At 46.7% G+C, this 18491-nt stretch overlaps 2 protein-coding genes across 5 annotated transcripts in view; both read left to right on the top strand.

Moving 5' to 3' along the window:
• The window catches only part of LOC139233763 (gasdermin-A-like), a 66352-nt gene extending 55060 nt beyond the window's left edge, over nucleotides 1-11292 (top strand). For all 4 annotated transcript variants that reach the window (XM_070864247.1, XM_070864249.1, XM_070864248.1 and 1 more), the window contains 3 exons: nucleotides 11-185; nucleotides 9053-9126; nucleotides 10207-11292. In XM_070864247.1, the coding sequence (XP_070720348.1) occupies nucleotides 11-185; nucleotides 9053-9126; nucleotides 10207-10425 (468 nt within the window). In that variant the 3' untranslated portion in view covers nucleotides 10426-11292. The remainder of the gene's footprint in view (nucleotides 1-10; nucleotides 186-9052; nucleotides 9127-10206) is intronic.
• med24 (mediator complex subunit 24) overlaps nucleotides 1-18491 on the top strand; it is a 590098-nt gene that overhangs the window by 341319 nt on the left and 230288 nt on the right. The window lies entirely within an intron of this gene.

Raw genomic sequence — 18491 nt, 5'->3', positions numbered from 1 at the left:
TGTTTCCCAGCTCTGTGATGCTTGTGCTGGAATCGAATATAAACTCTCAGATTTGAATGAGTTGGATAAAGAAGGCAAAAAATGTGCAGAGACTCTGCTCGGGATCTGGAGTGAGGATCAATTGAAGAACGCAGTCGACAACCAGCTTCTTAAAGCAATCTGTCTGCTCATTGCAGCATTGGAAGGTAGGGAGCCAAATCCAAACCCTCAGTATGGACCAACAAACCAACAGCCAATCCATCCCACATCAAACCATCCTACAGTAGGTGCTGTAATGTATTTGCTTCATGGGTTCTTTGCTTAAGAAGTCATAGCAACACATTGCTGTTAAGAACTAGTTGGTTTATTATCATCATCATCATAGGCGGTCCCTCGTATCGAGGATGACTTGCTTCCACTCCGAAAAGGGATGAGTTTCAACGAAGGAACTAATATTCCGGATCCCGAACTACATCCTGAAGGGTGTGAGATGCCTGTGCATGGATTTTTTTAACGTGGGGTGGCCGTTACACACCAGCCACCACACGGGCTTGACACAGCCAGGTCTTGGTCCAATGGCAAGGACTAACCAAGACAACTGGAGACCAGCTCTGCTGCACGGACCTAGTGCGCGCACACATCGCAGTGTGGGCTGGCCCGTGCTACCCCTGGGCCCTCTCCTCTGCTGGGCCCCGAACTCACGACTCTCCTGGGCCACGATCACATCCCTCTACAAACTCTTGTGGCTCCTTCACCCCAACCTCGCCACCCCTGCTGTACCTGCCCACACTGCAGTCAGCCATCGCCCTCCTGCAGCAGCTCGCACTGCTCCCTGCAGTGGTATACCGCCACACGCTGCTCCCTGCAGTGGTATACCGCCACACGCTGCTCCCTGCAGTGGTATACCGCCACACGCTGCTCCCTGCAGTGGTATACCGCCACACGCTGCTCCCTGCAGTGGTATACTGCCACACGCTGCTCCCTGCAGTGGTATACTGCCGCACGCTGCTCCCTGCAGTGGTATACTGCCACACGCTGCTCCCTGCAGTGGTATACCACCACACGCTGCTCCCTGCAGTGGTATACCGCCACACGCTGCTCCCTGCAGTGGTATACTGCCACACGCTGCTCCCTCTAATAGCCCCGGCCTGATTGTATAACAAGGCAATAAATACTCAACGGTTGGGGTGAAATAAAACAGTGAGCTCAAAGCTCAAGTAGCTTATCAACATCATGTGCCATTGCTTATCATTCTAGAGTATGTTATCTGTAAAATACTATATATACAAAAGTACCTTTGTTTATTAACAAAGGTTTAACAATCATACTACACATTACGAGTTCATCCACTAGGCTCACTACTGCATACCTCATCCCTAGATTCAACTGACTGGGGTTTTATTGAGTCTTACGAACATCATGTGACTGGCTAAGCCAATCACAGTGCAATAGCTCTACAACTATTTTTTTTAAACAAAAAATTTAATGCCCCCTTATTAAAGAGGCACTAGAACTGACAAATTAAACTTTGGAACATTAAACCAATCAAAGTAGAATTTAGTTGCTGGGGGTGATAATGCACTCCAGTCCCTCCGGTGCCCACCTCTCGCGGAAGGCCACGAGCGTACCGGTGGACACCGCGTGCTCCATCTCCAGGGACACCCTGGCACGAATGTACCTGTGAAAGAGAGGCAGGCAGTCGGGCTGAACAACCCCGTCGACCACTCACCGCCTGGACCGGCTGATGGCCCCCTTGGCCAGCCCAGGAGCAGCCATACGAGGAGGCCTTCCGACCTGCCCGCTCCCGTCTGCACAGGATGGCCAAAGATCAGGAGCGTGAGACTGAAGTGCAACCAGAATTTGAGGAGCAGCCTCTTCAAATAATGGAATAGGGGCTGCAACCTCGCACATTGAACATATGCAGGTACAGCAAGTGATCAGGGAGGCCAATGGTAGTTTAGCCTTTATTGCAAAGGGGATGGAGTATAAAAGCAGGGAAGTCTTGCTACAGTTATACAGGGTATTGGTGAGGCCCCACCTGGAATACTGCGTGCAGTTTTGGTTTCCCTATTTACGAAAGGATATACTTGCTTTGGAGGCAGTTCAGAGAAGGTTCACTAGGTTGATTCCGGGGATGAGGGGGTTGACTTATGAGGAAAGGTTGAGTAGGTTGGGCCTATACTCATTGGAGTTCAGAAGAATGAAAGGTGATCTTATCGAAACGTATAAGATTATGAGGGGGCTTGACAAGGTGGATGCAGAGAGGATGTTTCCACTGATGGGGGAGACTAGAACTAGAGGGCATGATCTTAGAATAAGGGGCCGCCAATTTAATACATGGAGATGAAGAGAAATTTCTTCTCTCAGAGGGTTGTAAATCTGTGCAATTCACTGTCTCAGAGAGCTGTGGAAGCTGGGACATTGAATAAATTTAAGACAGAAATAGTTTCTTAAACAATAAGGGGATAAGTGGTTATGGGGAGCGGGCGGGGAAGTGGAGCTGAGTCCATGATCAGATCAGCCATGATCTTATTGAATGGCGGAGCAGGCTCAAGGGGCTAGATGGCCTACTCCTGCTCCTATTTCTTATGTTCTTATGTTATTATATGTGGAACACGGACTCCTTCAGACCGCAGAAATTGCAGGCGGCCTGGGAGTCCATGAACATAAGAACATAAGAACATAAGAATTAGGAAAAGGAGTAGGCCATCTAGCCCCTCGAGCCTGCTCCACCATTCAACAAGATCATGGTTGATCTGGCCGTGGACTCAGCTCCACTTACCCGCCTGCTCCCCGTAACCCTTAATTCCCTTATTGGTTAAAAATCTATCTATCTGTGATTTGAATACATTCAATGAGCTAGCCTCAACTGCTTCCTTGGGCAGAGAATTCCACAGATTCACAACCCTCTGGGAGAAGAAATTCCTTCTCAACTCGGTTTTAAATTGGCTCCCCCGTATTTTGAGGCTGTGCCCCCTAGTTCTAGTCTCCCCGACCAGTGGAAACAACCTCTCTGCCTCTATCTTGTCTATCCCTTTCATTATTTTAAATGTTTCTATAAGATCACCCCTCATCCTTCTGAATTCCAACGAGTAAAGACACAGTCTACTCAATCTATCATCATAAAGTAAACCCCCTCATCTCCGGAATCAGCCTAGTGAATCGTCTCTGTACCCCTCCAAAGCTAGTATATCCTTCCTTAAGTAAGGTGAACAAAACTGCACGCAGTACTCCAGGTGCGGCCTCACCAATACCCTGTACAGTTGCAGAAGGACCTCCCTGCATTTGTACTCCATCCCTCTCGCAATGAAGGCCAACATTCCATTCGCCTTCCTGATTACCTGCTGCACCTGCAAACTAACTTTTTGGGATTCATGCACAAGGACCCCCAGGTCCCTCTGCACCGCATTCAAATAATATTTCCTTTTACTGTTTTTTTTCCAAGGTGGATGACCTCACATTTTCCGACATTGTATTCCATCTGCCAAACCTTAGCCCATTCCCTTAACCTATCTAAATCTCTTTGCAGCCTCTCTGTGTCCTCTACACAACCCGCTTTCCCACTAATCTTTGTGTCATCGGCAAATTTTGTTACACTACACTCTGTCCCCTCTTCCAGGTCATCTATGTATATTGTAAACAGTTGTGGTCCCAGCACGGATCCCTGTGGCACACCACTAACCACCGATTTCCAACCCGAAAAGGACCCATTTATCCCGACTCTCTGCTTTCTGTTAGCCAGCCAATTCTCTATCCATGCTAATACATTTCCTCTGACTCTGCGTACCTTTATCTTCTGCAGTAACCTTTTGTGTGGCACCTTATCGAATGCCTTTTGGAAATCTAAATACACCACATCCATCGGTACACCTCTATCCACCATGCTCGTTATATCCTCAAAGAATTCCAGTAAATTAGTTAAACATGATTTCCCCTTCATGAATCCATGTTGCGTCTGCTTGATTGCACTATTCCTATCTAGATGTCCCGCTATTTCTTCCTTAAGGATAGCTTCAAGCATTTTCCCCATTACAGATGTTAAACTAACCGGCCTATAGTTACCTGCCTTTTGTCTGCCCCCTTTTTTAAACAGAGGCGTTACATTAGCTGCTCTCCAATCCGCTGGTACCTCCCCAGAGTCCAGAGAATTTTGGTAGATTATAACGAATGCATCTGCTGCTATAACTTCCGCCATCTCTTTTAATACCCTGGGATGCATTTCATCAGGACCAGGCGACTTGTCTACCTTGAGTCCCATTAGCCTGTCCAGCACTACCCCCCTTGTGATAGTGATTATCTCAAGGTCCTCCCTTCCCACATTCCCGTCGCCAGCAATTTTTGGCATGGTTTTTGTGTCTTCCACTATAAAGACCAAAGCAAAATAATTGTTTAAGGTCTCAGCCATTTCCACATTTCCCATTATTAAATCCCCCTTCTCATCTTGTAAGAGACCAACATTTACTTTAGTCACTCTTTTCCGTTTTATTTATCGATAAAAGCTTTTACTATCCGTTTTTATGTTTTGCACAAGTTTACTTTCGTAATCTATCTTTCCTTTCTTTATTGCTTTCTTAGTCATTCTTTGCTGTCGTTTAAAATTTTCCCAATCTTCTAGTTTTCCACTAACCTTGGCCACCTTATACGCATTGGTTTTTAATTTGATACTCTCCTTTATTTCCTTGGTTATCCACGGCTGGTTATCCCTTCTCTTACCGTCCTTCTTTTTCACTGGAATATATTTTTCTTGAGCACTATGAAAGAGCTCCTTAAAAGTCCTCCACTGTTCCTCAATTGTGCCACCGTTTAGTCTGTGTTTCCAGTCTACTTTAGCCAATTCTGCCCTCATCCCATCGTAGTCCCCTTTGTTTAAGCAGAGTACGCTCGTTTGAGACACTACTTCCTCACCCTCAATCTGTATTGCAAATTCAACCATACTGTGATCACTCATTCCGAGAGGATCTTTTACTAGGAGATCGTTTATTATTCCTGTCTCATTACACAGGACCAGATCTAAGATAGCTTGCTCCCTTGTAGGTTCTGTTACATACTGTTCTAAGAAACAATCCCGTATGCATTCTATGAATTCCTCCTCCAGGCTACCCCGTGCGATTTGAGTTGACCAATCGATATGTAGGTTAAAATCCCCCATGAGTACTGCTGTTCATTTTTCACATGCCTCCATTATTCCCTTGATTATTGCCCGCCCCACCGTGAAGTTATTATTTGGGGGCCTATAAACTACGCCCACCAGTGACTTTTCCCCCTTACTATCTCTAATCTCCACCCACAATGATTCAACATTTTGTTCATTCGAGCCAATATCGTCTCTCACAACTGCCCTGATATCATCCTTTATTAACAGAGCTACCCCACCTCCTTTCCCTTCTTGTCTATCTTTCCAAATTGTCAGATACCCCTGTATGTTTAATTCCCAGTCTTGGCCACCCTGCAACCACGTTTCTGTAATGGCCACCAAATCATACCCATTTGTAATGATTTGTGCCGTCAACTCATTTACTTTATTTCGAATGCTGCGTGCGTTTAGGTAGAGTATTTTAATACTAGTTTTTAAACCATGATTTTTAGTTTTGACCCCTCCTGCAGCCCCTTTATATTCATACATATTGTCCCTTCCTATCACCTTGTGGTTTACACTTACCCCAGTGCTGCTCTGCTCTGTTGCCTCCTGCCTTTTGCATTCTTTCTTGGGGTCCTGTTCATCTGAGCTCTCACCCACTCTAACTAGCTCAGAGCCCTCTCCTGGGTTCTGAATACTCCTCGCATTGAGGCACCGAGCTTTCATGCTTGCCTTTTTATGACACTTTGACCCTTTAGAATTTTGCTGTACAGTGGCCCTTTTTGTTTTTTGCCTTGGGTTTCTCTGCCCTCCACTTTTACTCATCTCCTTTCTGTCTTTTGCTTCTGTCTCCATTTTGTTTCCCTCTGTCTTCCTGCATTAGTTCCCATCCCCCTGCCATATTAGTTTAATTCCTCCCCAACAGCACTAGCAAACACTCCCCCTCGGACATTGGTTCCGGTCCTGCCCAGGTGCAGACTGTCCGGTTTGTACTGGTCCCACCTCCCCCAGAACCGGTTCCAATGCCCCAGGAATTTGAATCCCTCCCTGCTGCACCACTACTCAAGCCACGTATTCATCTGAGCTATCCTGCGATTCCTACTCTGACTAGCTCCTGGCACTGGTAGCAATCCCGAGATTACTACTTTTGAGGTCCTACTTTTTAATTTAGCTCCTAGCTCCTTAAATTAGTCTCGTAGGACCTCATCCCTTTTTTTACCAATATCGTTGGTACCAATGTGCACCACGACAACTGTCTGTTCTCCCTCCCTTTTCAGAATGTCCTGCACCTGCTCCGAGACATCCTTGACCCTTGCACCAGGGAGGCAACATACCATCCTGGAGTCTCGGTTGTGGCCGCAGAAACGCCTATCTATTCCCCTGACAATTGAATCCCCTATCACTATCGCTCTCCCACTCTTTTTCCTGCCCTCCTGTGCAGCAGAGCCAGCTGCCGACTTAAAAACCGATTGCACGGGACTGCTCCATGCGACACCCTCCAGGCCAAGTCCCCAATAAATAAAGAGAGGACTCATTCGTATAGTGCACTCCTTTGGGAACCCCCGCCTTCTCCGAATGGCAAGATTGCAACAGCTCTACAAACCTATGAGCATACTCACAGGTGCTTACAGTATGGGTGCAAATGGGCACAGTCTTTTACAAATGGAGAAAGCTTGTAGCATACAGTAGTGTAATGATTATGTAACTGGACTAGAGATCTGGATTAATAATCCAAAGAACACGAGTTCAAATTCCACCATGGCAGTTTGAGTTGGAAATGGAAATTGGAAGCTGTCAAATTGACGTTCATTCATGTTCTTTAGGGAAGGAAATCTGCCTTCCTTACCCGGTCTGGCCTATACGTGACTCCAGTCACACACCAATGTGGTTGACCTTAACTGTCCTTTGAAGTAGCCTAGTAAGCTGCATGAAACCGTGACCAGCCCAACATCATGGTGTGCTCACAAGATTCCAGGATGGGCATTAAATGATGTCCTTGCCAGCGATGACAACAACCCGAGAATGAATTTTACAACCCTTTGATTTATAGAAACTCATCATCATCATAGGCAGTCCCTCGAAATTGAGAAAGACTTGCTTCCATTCTAAAAATGAGTTCTTAGGTGGCTGAATAGTCCAATACAAGAACCCGAGAACCACAGTCCCTGTCATAAGTGGGACAGATAGTTGTTGAGGGAAAGGGAAGGTGGGACTGGTTTGCGACAAACCAGAAACCGTGGGGTCAAGTTTCGGCCTGAGTTGCTCCTATTTTTTGGAGCAACTAGTTTAGAATGGAGTATCTTAGAAATTGCAATTCTCGGCATTTAGTTTGCTCCAGTTCTAGTCAGTTAGAACAGTTTCATTTTAGAACAGATTGTTTTTTTCAAAAGGGGGCGTGTCCGGCCACTTAAGCCTGTTTTGCAAGTTTAGGCAGCGAAAACTTACTCCAAACTTAGAATGGAGTAAGTGTAGATTTTTGTACGCTCAGAAAAACCTTGCCTACATTTATAAATCAGGCGTAGGGAACAAGAGATGGGGCGGGGGGGAGGGGGGAAGGAAGTTTACAAACATTAAACACTTCACTTTTACAAATAAAGAGCCATCATCAAAAATAAATGATAAATAAATCAAAAAATCAATCAAAAAAATTTTAAAAAATTAAAAATAAATTTAAAAATCAATAAATAAAAAATTAAGTTTCTACTCACCAACTGCAGCACCGGGAGCCCTCCAACAGTGTGCTGGGACGGTGTGACTCTCTCTCTGTCTCTGTCAGTGTCTCTCTCTCTCTCTGTCTGTCTGTCTGTGTCTCTCTGTCTCTCTGTCAGTGTCTCTGTGTTTCTGACAGCGAGGGGTGAGTGGAGGAGGGTGGAGGGAAGGAGGGGGGAGGAAGGGGGGAGGAGAGGGAGAGAGGGAGGAGAGGAGAGGGAGAGAGAGGGAAGGAGGGGAAGAGGGAGGGAGGGGCATAGAGGGTGGGAGGGGAGTGATGGGGAGTGGGGAGAGGGTGTGAGGGGGTGGGAGGGAGGGAGGGGGAGAGGGAGGGCAGGGAGGGAAGGGGGAGAGGGGAGTGATGGGGAGTGGGGAGAGGCTGTGAGGGGGTGGGAGGGAGTTAGAGGGAGGGAGGGGGACAGGGAGGGAAGGGGGAGAGGGGAGGGGGGGAGAGGAGAGGGGATGGAGAGGAGGAGGGGGGGAGGAGGGGGAGGGCGGAGGCTGAATGGGCCCGGCCGACGAGAGGAAACCGGGCCGAAGACTTTGGGCGGGGCCCACCCCCAGCAAGATGCCGGCCGGGCGGGCCCCGCCGAAGACGTGGAGAGGGGAGGGGGAGCGGACTGGACCAGACCTGAAGGGTGGGGGGGAGCCGGAGCGGAGCGGGAGCTAGAGGATGGAGGACCAGTCCTATCTTCGCCACCCCAGTGAGCCCATTGGACCAGGGCTAGGGGCGGCGTGCTTCGGGCCCCTCCAACGCAGCCTCGGGCGCCTGGAGCTACTGCACATGCGCACACACTGTAGCGTGCATGTGCAGAGGTCCCGGCACTGTTTTCAGCACAGGGACCTGGCTCCGCCCCCGACAGCTTGTGCTGCGCTGCGCCGAGGGCCTGGATCGACCCGAGGGAGGGGAGAACACCGAGGTAAGTTTTCGGCGCAGTTTTGAGCGCGGAACTCAGGCGTGACTCGCGGGGCTGCGCCGTTCTAGGCGCGGCCCGAAACTTGACCCCATGGCCTTGATAGTAATCCCCCCCCTCCCCAAACTGGTCAGGAAAGAGTCAGACGAGGGGATAAAATCTTGATATTTGAAAAGCTGCTGCATTCCTGACTGCCGAATCAGTAATGACGGTGATTCGTGCCCTCGCTGAAGCTCCCACTAAAAGCAGGCGGAGACCTACAGAGGGTGCAAAGGTCATCAGTGCATGTGTGGACAGTCTCGGAGAAAACAGTTGGAGCTCGGGTTGTTCTCGCTCACGGATCTTTGCAAATGTTAACTTTTTTTCATTTCAGATTTGTCGCGTCCAACACTGGAATTGTTAGTTCAGAGTTTGAAGATGCAGATTCTACCTCAGCAACTTGAAATGGTAAGAAGTGAGCTGAGACCAGGACAGGGGAAGGAAAGAGGCAAATAATTACATTTGGAATAAAAAATACCAGGTGAACTAAACCATAAATATTGGACACCTGGGTATGAATGAAATTGAAAATAATGAATACCTGAGAGTAAATTAAATTGGATATCTAGGAATGAATAATGGAAATCTGGAAATGGAAATATTGGATATAATAGTAACCAGAAGTGAAACCTGGGAATTAAATTGGGAATAACGGATATTGGAAATAAATGTAAAAAGGAACAACTGATACCTGGCAGTGCGTTAAATGGGAGTAATATATACTCAACAATTAATTAAATTGAGATTAATAAAGATAGAGAATGAATTCTAATTGGAATCCTGGAAATAAAGATAATATAATGAATTAAATAGTGAATAAATGAATACCTGGAAGTGGACTAAGTTGAAAACAGTAGGTATGTAAGATTGATATCCAGGCAAACTAAGTTTAGCAGCTCAGAAAGTTTTGTCAATGTGGAGAATGAGTCTCATGTTTACTGTACTGGGTTGCCTCTGACAACAAGAGTGCTTTCTGAGTTGGGGGAGTGGGGGTGTGGGGTGGAGTTTGTCCGGGCTCCGAGTGCTGAATGAATATAGCAGCAAGAAGCAACAGCAGCCATCTCTGGCACTATGATCGGATCCGCTATTCAGCCCCGATTCTAACTCCAGGCGGATTCCCCACTCAGGCCTGGGTTAAAATTACAGTCGGGTCTCAATGAAGTCATCGGGCTGCAATATGCATATGTAAAGAAGGACCCTGTTGGCTCTGGGCACCTGTCCTTGCTGCCTGCTCAGGCGAGATGTGCCAATCATGGCGGCTTTCGGACAGGTAAGAGCCAGGGCGTTCAAGTAGGGTTAAAATCGCCCCCTAATTTGTGTCTGGCTGTGGGTAGGTTCAGTGCTCAGCTTAGCCCATACATGCAATAAAAATACTTGGTTGCACCTTTCCTAGTGACAATGGTGGCTCAAGTGCTGGGCTAACCTGTAAATGTGCTGGTGGAACTGAAAAGGCAAAATCCATTAATTTACCTGTTATTGTTTCTGAAGGTCACCGGAATCTTCAAAGATCTAGAGTGTAGCCAAGTGGGGCAGGTTGTGAAAGTGGATACCCGAGACTTGCCGGAGGACATGTTTGGAATAACTGCAAAAATTCTGAATGAAATTGGAATTCAGCTGGAGCGAGAAGGTGTTCAAAAGAAGAGAGAAACAAATATGTGTGAACTGTCCATCGCTCTGCATTGTCTAGATGCACTGAGCAGCCAGTGACAGAGTGAATTCAGCAGACTCAACGGGCTGATTCATCTTGTCTTTGTTATTGTTGCGGAGTTGCGGAGCTCACAGAAGATCCTCGTGCTTTTATTCTATTTGATTCTACTTTCCTTGTTTTGAAATAATAATCCGAGTGTCTCTCATTGATATCATTTTATCCGTACCGAGGCAAAATTATAAATGGCCAAATTCCTTCCCAATGTTCAGAAAGGTACAAAACTGTAAAACAACCTGCAACAGACAAACGGGTCCATCAACATAGAATGACATAGAATAGTCAGCACAGAAACAGGCCATTCAGCCCAACCAGCATTTATGCTCCACTCGAGCCTCCTCCTGTCTTTCCTCATCTAACTCGTATCAAAGAAAGAAAGACAATGGCTCAATTTTCCCCGATGATTTGTCCAATTTTTTTGGCACCTGCCACTTTTTTTGGTGTAAGTTTTTAATTAAAGTTTCCCCAAGGAATCTGTGCTAGCGTAACTGAGTTACTTATGATTTTTTTTGTCATGGAAGCCATGCAACTACCTGAACCCAGAGCACGACGGTGGAGGAGGGCGGGTTGTCTTGCCCCTTTAACGATTGCTCGAGCCTTGCGCCAGCAGCTCATCCGTAAACGCTTTGCTGTCTGAAGGCTCAGCGACAACTATTCCACATGGACCATGTTTACTGTTTGGACCCGTTCCCGTAATGTTACGTTGTGTTAATGGAACAAGTCATGGAAATGATTTTTGTTTACTTCAAAAGTTGTGTTAATAATCAAACAAATAATGGAAATGATTCAGTTATAACTTAAAATATATTTTATTCAAAAGTTTAACACATGTTTGTACTTAACGTTGATAAAAATATTCTTGAATCAAACTTTAAAGTTTTCAGTTAAGATCACTTTCAAAGTCTAAGATCACTTACAAACTTTAAGATCACTTACAAACTCTAAGATCACTTAAAAACTTTAAGATCATTTACTAACTTTTAAACTTGTAAATTTACATAACTTACAAAAAACTTTTAATTTGAGAACAACAGTTACAACAGTAACAATAATAATAACAACAGCAAAGAAAGGCTGCACCCATCTCTCCTCCACCTTATTCTAAGACCGCCCGCCGTGCTTGGTCTTGGTGACTCCACCCCTGCCCGCAGGCAGCGGTGCAGTGTTTCTGCGGTTGGTACCAAGCTTATTCTTTCTAACATCTCGGGTAATACGCACCTGTTGGTGGTCGGGCGGCAGGCGGCAATACGGAAGGCCCGGCTTGGGGCTCTTCAGAGGTTGGTCTGGGGATTGGAGTGGGAATGGTAGTTGATTCTGTCAATGGGCACAGGGTCTGGGCGTGTTCCCTTATTACAGCAGCTAACTCCAACATGCCCTCCCTCATGCCCTGAAAGTGTGTCAACTACCTGCAACATTCCCTCCCTCATGTTCCCGGACAGTGTTCCCATTTCTCGTGAGAGTGCTGTTACTTCTCCCGACAGTCCCGATACCTCATCACCCACCCCACTGATGGTGTCCAGGAGTGATCGGGTAAGGTCATTGCCATCATCTGAACCACATCTATTAGATCCTGCACCTCAGGAGAGCGGGGTCGAGCTCTCCTTCACCTCCTCACCCTGGGTGTGAGTCACTGCATCCCACTGGGACCTGCAGCCTGGGACGGTGGGGCCCTGGGTGTGCCTTGCTGCATCCCACTGGAATCCCCTGCCTCGGAGGGTGTCCCACCAACACTCAAGCCACTGCTCAGGGAAGGGCCTGGCACCTCAATGGGCAGCACCTGCACCACCTAAAAAGTGAGTACAACAGTGGGGGCTTCATTCATCCCCTCCCCCTCCCTCTCACCCCCATACTCTTGGTCTGGAAGGTGGGATTGAAGATGTTCTCTTCAGGCACGTCCTCATCTGAATCTTTTGCATCATCAGAGTTGGCCTCATGTTCTGCAAAATATAACAGAACAGACAAATGGTTAGCAGCAGAGGAGGGGGCAGGGTGGGTGGTATGAGTAGGCTCACACAGCGCAGGCAGCAGGCTCATTTGAAGGACCACGATGAATGATAGCACATTGCATCAACTGAAGTGTAGCTGACGGACACATCCCCATGAACCGAAGAATGGCTAGCCCGCGCAGTACTTCACATTTAGCAAAGCCAGACTGGAATTTGCAGGACTCGAGTGTGGGCCCAGCTTGTGCAGTGGTGGTTGCTTTTCTCCAGGCAGGACCCATCAAAGCAGCGACCCTCTCTTCCAAAGATGTCAGTGGGTGAAGATTTGCCGGGCCTCCTCCTGTTCGAGTTCTTTCCCTTTTATTATGTGCCACCTTCCTCTGCAAAGATGAAAATATAACTTTTTAGAGAGGGTGTCTTTCTGCTGGGTGGGACATAAACAGATGGTCACATTTACAATTGCAATTCCAGTGAACAAATGAAAATATTACTTACACTAACTACTTGACCAAGGTCCTGCCACTTCTTTTTGCACTGGCCTCCAGACCTCGGGGTGGTCACCATTGCACAGTAATCTTCTGCAAGTTGGTTCCAGCGTTTCTTCATTTCTTTTGGTGAAACTTTTATGTGATCTTTGCTGGTGTCCAGCTTATGCCACCTGGCCTCAATCACAGTAACCAGTGCCTCCACTTCATCCTGTGAGAAATTCTTGGTCCTGGCATCGCGTTGCATCTTGTATTGCAGCTCCGATTTTATCACTGATAATTATAGTTCTCACACAGCACTCAATGCTCTCACACACACAACTGGCTCTTTAAAAATGGCCGATTGCAGACCGGGAGCTGTGCTGAGCATGCGCGCCCATCGGAATCACCTCAAAAACGTCCATTTTTTTTGTGCATGCGGAGAAGGGCCGGCATCGTTTTTTTGGTGCAGTCAGTAGGCTCCACCCCCCCGAGACGACTGGACGGGCTGCGCGGTGCCAAGTTTGAAAAATACAGCAGGGAAAGCGGCACATTTATTTTTGGAGTGGTTCTGGCCTCGAAAAACGGGCACAACTCTGGCAATACGCCAGAAAACAGCTTTGGGCAAAATTTGAGCCCTTGGATTTACAGAGCACCTTTCATGACCCCCAGACGTCTCCGAGCGCTTTACAGCCAATGAAGTACTTTTTGAAGTATAGTCACTGCTGTAATGTAGGAAACGCCGTTGCCAATTTGCGCACAGCAAGCTTCCACAAACAGCAATGTGATAATGACCAGTAATCTGTGTTTTTGTTATGTTGATTGAGGGATAAATATTGACCAGGATACCGGGGATAACAGTGACGTGTGACCTTTTACATCGGCCGGAGAGGGCAGGCGGGGCCTCGTTTAACCTCTCACCTGAAAGAGGGCAATTCCAACAGTGCAGCGCTCCCTCAACACTGCACCGGAGTGTGTAACAAAGACTGGTCTTAGAGATTCATATATATATTAAATTTGTAGTCATTGACCAAATTAATCTTACCCATGATTTTCTGTGGGCATGGGAATGTTAGAGGCTGCTCCAATGTACACAAAGGCAGTCAAAACAGCTTTTGACTGAACTCAGACAGACAAGCAAACAAATGCTGCAAGTGATGGTTAATATAAAGAAACATTACAATGCAAAGTAGAAATTAGAGGTTGTCTAACAAAACTAATAGTTAGTACAGGTGCAACGTCCCAAATCCGGAACCCTCGGGACCGAGGCCGTTCCGGATTTTGCATTTTGCCGGACTTTGGAACGTCTTTCTGACGTCACGAATCTGGAAACACCCGAGCCCAGGTTCGGGTATTTCCGGATTTCGGAACGTCAGAGAGAGGGGTGGGGGGGAGGTTCTCGCCGAAGAGCTGTTGGGGGTCACCAGGCGATGAGGTCCCGCTGCAGTGAGGTGTTCGGGCGGATCCCGCCAAAGAGGAGCTGGTCGGGCGGCCCCGTCGCCGAGGAGGGGTTCGGGCGGGCCAGCGAGGAGACCCCAAGGTCGGGCAGTGGCGGCACCTCGAGGTCAGAGGTCAGCAGGGTCCGGATTCCGGAACATTTTACGGATTCCAGACGACCCTGCCACCAATCAGTCCGGATTCCGGAACATTCTGGATTCCGGAACTCCGGATTTTGGATGCTGTACCTGTATAAAGAAACATAATGTAAAGTAGAAATTAGAGTTCGGGTAACAAAAACTAGTATTTGAAAGATTAAAATGAGACAGTTTGAAAGAGGCCCCTAGGTCCAACTTGGAGCAAGTTGCAAGAGAGATAAGATAACATTCCAATGTGCAAACGTGATCCCTGGACACAGTAAGGGTTTTGGAAAAATGCTGGGGGCAGGCGTGGCCAGGATGATACCTTTAGTTTGAGTGACAATGGTACTTTGACCACTAGAACCAATTAAAAAGGTTGACTTTGTTGAAAACCATATATGGACACTGGCCAAGCAAACCTTTGAGAAGAAATTAGTTAAAACAGCGATGCTCAAAGAATACCTTTGCACAGAAACAGCTGGAGCAGCAACTAACAGGTTTAAGATGACATCATCTGCGTCCGGAAGTTTTCAGAGACCTGCGAGCTTTTGTTAAATTATTGCCTTTTTTTAAGTATGCTGCTGTTGTAAGCTTATTAAATCTGATCCATTGCACAAACCATGCTGACTGCTACCTATCGGTGTTGTCTTGTCAAAGAACCTTTAAAAAGTTCTACAAGTGTCAGCCTAGATTTTTTGTGCTCAAGTCCCCGGAGTGGGACTTGAAGTTAGAACCTTCTGACCAGCATAACCCTCTTCCTCACCTGCTAACCCAGCTTCCCCTTCAACTTTTAAAATCATTATCTGAGATCAAATAATCAAATAACTATTAGCCTCAACAGTTCCTTGTGGTAGCGAGTTCCACATTCTCATCACTCTCTGGGTAGAGAAGCTTCAGGTTAATTTTCCACGAGATTCATTTGAATATCAGAATAATTCCCACTACATAATCCTAATTTGTATGTAACTCATACATCATCTTGCATTTTATGACCCACAAATATTAAGCTATTTTATTGCTGGCTTTATAGCTTTCCTAAATTTGTTTTAAACATTTAATAACTGTTGCATTTTGTATAGCTTTGTGTTTATTAAAACGATGACAGTCAGAAAAAAATAATTCCCCATTTTGAAGGGCACTTTGCCCTTCCGATAGATGTGTATGTGTCATCATAAGCAGTCCCTCGAACGAGGATGACTTGCTTCCACAGGAGTTCACAGATGTTTCAATGAAGGACCCGATGTTCCAGTCCTGAACTCCAGTTGAAAGGGTGGAAGATGCCTGTGCGTGGATTTTTTTAACGTGGAGTGACCGTTGCACATCAGCCACCACACGGGCTCGACAGAGCGAGGTCTTGGTCCAGTGGCAAGGGTTAACCAAGACGACTGGAGACCTGCTCTGCTGCACAGACCTAGTGTGCACACATATCGCAGTGTGGGCTGGGCCCGTGCTGCCCCTGGGCCCTCGGCTCTTCTGGGCCCCGTACCCTCATTTGTCGCACTTCCGTCATGATCGCTCCGATGTTCCTGCCCACGCTCCAAACAGCGACCTGGGTCCTGATGATGTCACCCTGTCGCCCACCTCGAAGCTGTTGCATACCTGGACCAGCTCACACTGGAAGTTGTAGTGGTATGCCGCTCCAGCTCTTGTACTTCCTGACCTGCAAACCCTGGAGCATCATGGCCCCCCGACCTGCAAGAGAACACCTCTATGGGTCGGGAAGTATAAGTTTTTCCAAATACACTACATCCACTGGTTTCCCCCTTAGCCATCCTACTAAGCCAAGGAAGTGGCATACAAATTGGCCAGAAATAGCAGCGAACCCGAGGACTGGGAGAAATTTAGAACTCAGCAGAGGAGGACAAAGGGTTTGACTAGGGCAGGGAAAATGGAGTACGAGAAGAAGCTTGCAGGGAACATTAAGACGGATTGCAAAAGTTTCTATAGATATGTAAAGAGAAAAAGATTAGTAAAGACAAATGTAGGTCCCCTGCAGTCAGAATCAGGGGAAGTCATAACGGGGAACAAAGAAATGGCAGACCAATTGAACAAGTACTTTGGTTCAGTATTCACTAAGGAGGACACAAACAACCTTCCGGATATAAAAGGGGTCGGAGGGTCTAGTAAGGAGGAGGAACTGAGGGAAATCCTTATTAGTCGGGAAATTGTGTTGGGGAAATTGATGGGATTGAAGGCCGATAAATCCCCAGGGCCTGATGGACTGCATCCCAGTGTACTTAAGGAGGTGGTCTTGGAAATAGCGGATGCATTGACAGTCATTTTCCAACATTCCATTGACTCTGGATCAGTTCCTAGCGAGTGGAGGGTAGCCAATGTAACCCCATTTTTTAAAAAAGGAGGGAGAGAGAAAACAGGGAATTATAGACCGGTCAGCCTGACATCGGTAGTGGGTAAAATTCTGATGGGTTTAGACAGGGTAGATGCAGGAAGAATGTTCCCAATGTTGGGGAAGTCCAGAACCAGAGGTCACAGTCTAAGGATAAGGGGTAAGCCATTTAGGACCGAGATGCGGAGGAACCTCTTCACCCAGAGAGTGGTGAACCTGTGGAATTCTCTACCACAGAAAGTAGTTGAGGCCAATTCACTAAATATATTCAAAAAGGAGTTAGATGAGGTCCTTACTGCTAGGGGGATCAAGGGGTATGGCGAGAAAGCAGGAATGGGGTACTGAAGTTGAATGTTCAGCCATGAACTCATTGAATGGCGGTGCAGGCTAGAAGGGCCGAATGGCCTACTCCTGCACCTATTTTCTATGTTTCTATGTTTCTATCTCATAACTGAGATTCTCCATTCCAGGCAGCATCCTAGTAAATCTCCTCTGCACCCTTTCTAATGCAATCACGTCCTTCCTATAATACGGCAACCAGAACTGCACGCAGTACTCCAGCTGTGGCCTAACCAAAGTATTATACAATTTAAGTATAGCCTCACTGCTCTTATATTCTATGCCTTGGCCAATAAAGGCAAGCATTCCATATACCTTCTTAACCGCCTTATCCACCTGGCCTGCTACTTTCAGGGATCTGTGGAGAAGCATTTCAAGGTCTCTTTGTTCATCTGCACTATTAAGTGGCCTACCGCTTACTGTGTATACTCTTTCCTTATTAGCCCTCCCAAAGTGCATCATCTCACACTTCACTGAATTAAATTCCATTTGCCACTGCTCTGCCCACCTGACCAGTAGATTGATATCCTCCTGCAGCCCATGACTTTCCTCTTCATTATCAACCACACAGCCAATTTTAGTGTCGTCTGCAAACTTCTTAATCATACTTCCTATATTCAAATCTAAATCGTTGATATATACCACAAAAAGCAAGGGACCCAGTACTGAGCCCTGCAGAACCCCACTGGAAACATCCTCCCAGTCACAAAAACATCCATCAATCATTACCCTTTGCTTCCTACTTCCAAGCCAATTTTGGATCCAACTTGCCACTTTGCCCTGGATCCAACCTTCATGACCAGCCTACCACGCGGGACCTTATCAAAAGCCTTGCTAAAGTCCATATATACTACATCGTATGCATTACCCTCATCGACCCTCTTGGTTACCTCCTCAGAAAATTCAATCAGGTTAGTCAAACATGATCTTCTCTTAACAAATCCGTGCTGACTGTCCCTAATTAATCCTTGCCTATCCAAATGCAGATTTATCAGGATTTTTTCCAATAATTTTCCCACCACTGAGGTTAGGCTGACAGGCCTGTAATTACACGGCCTATCCCTTTCTCCTTTCTTAAACAAGGGTACTACATTAGCAGTCCTCCAATCCTCCGGCACCTTGCCCATATCTAAAGAGGACTGGAAAATGATGGTCAAGGCCTCTGCTATTTCCTCTTTTACTTCGCTCAACAGCCTGGGATGCATTTCATCCGGGCCTGGGGACTTATCTACTTTCAAAGCTGCTAAACCCCTTAATACTTCCTCTCTCACTATATTTATTTCATCCGGAATATCACACTCCTCCTCGATAGCAATATCTGCATTGCCCCTTTCCTTTGTGGAAACAGATGTAAAGTATTCGTTAAGAACCTTACCAACATCTTCCGCCTCCACACAA

Source organism: Pristiophorus japonicus, chromosome 21, assembly GCF_044704955.1.
Source record: "Pristiophorus japonicus isolate sPriJap1 chromosome 21, sPriJap1.hap1, whole genome shotgun sequence".
In the NCBI taxonomy this organism is placed as follows: Eukaryota; Metazoa; Chordata; class Chondrichthyes; family Pristiophoridae; genus Pristiophorus; species Pristiophorus japonicus.
This window is presented reverse-complemented; position numbering and strand designations above follow the sequence as displayed.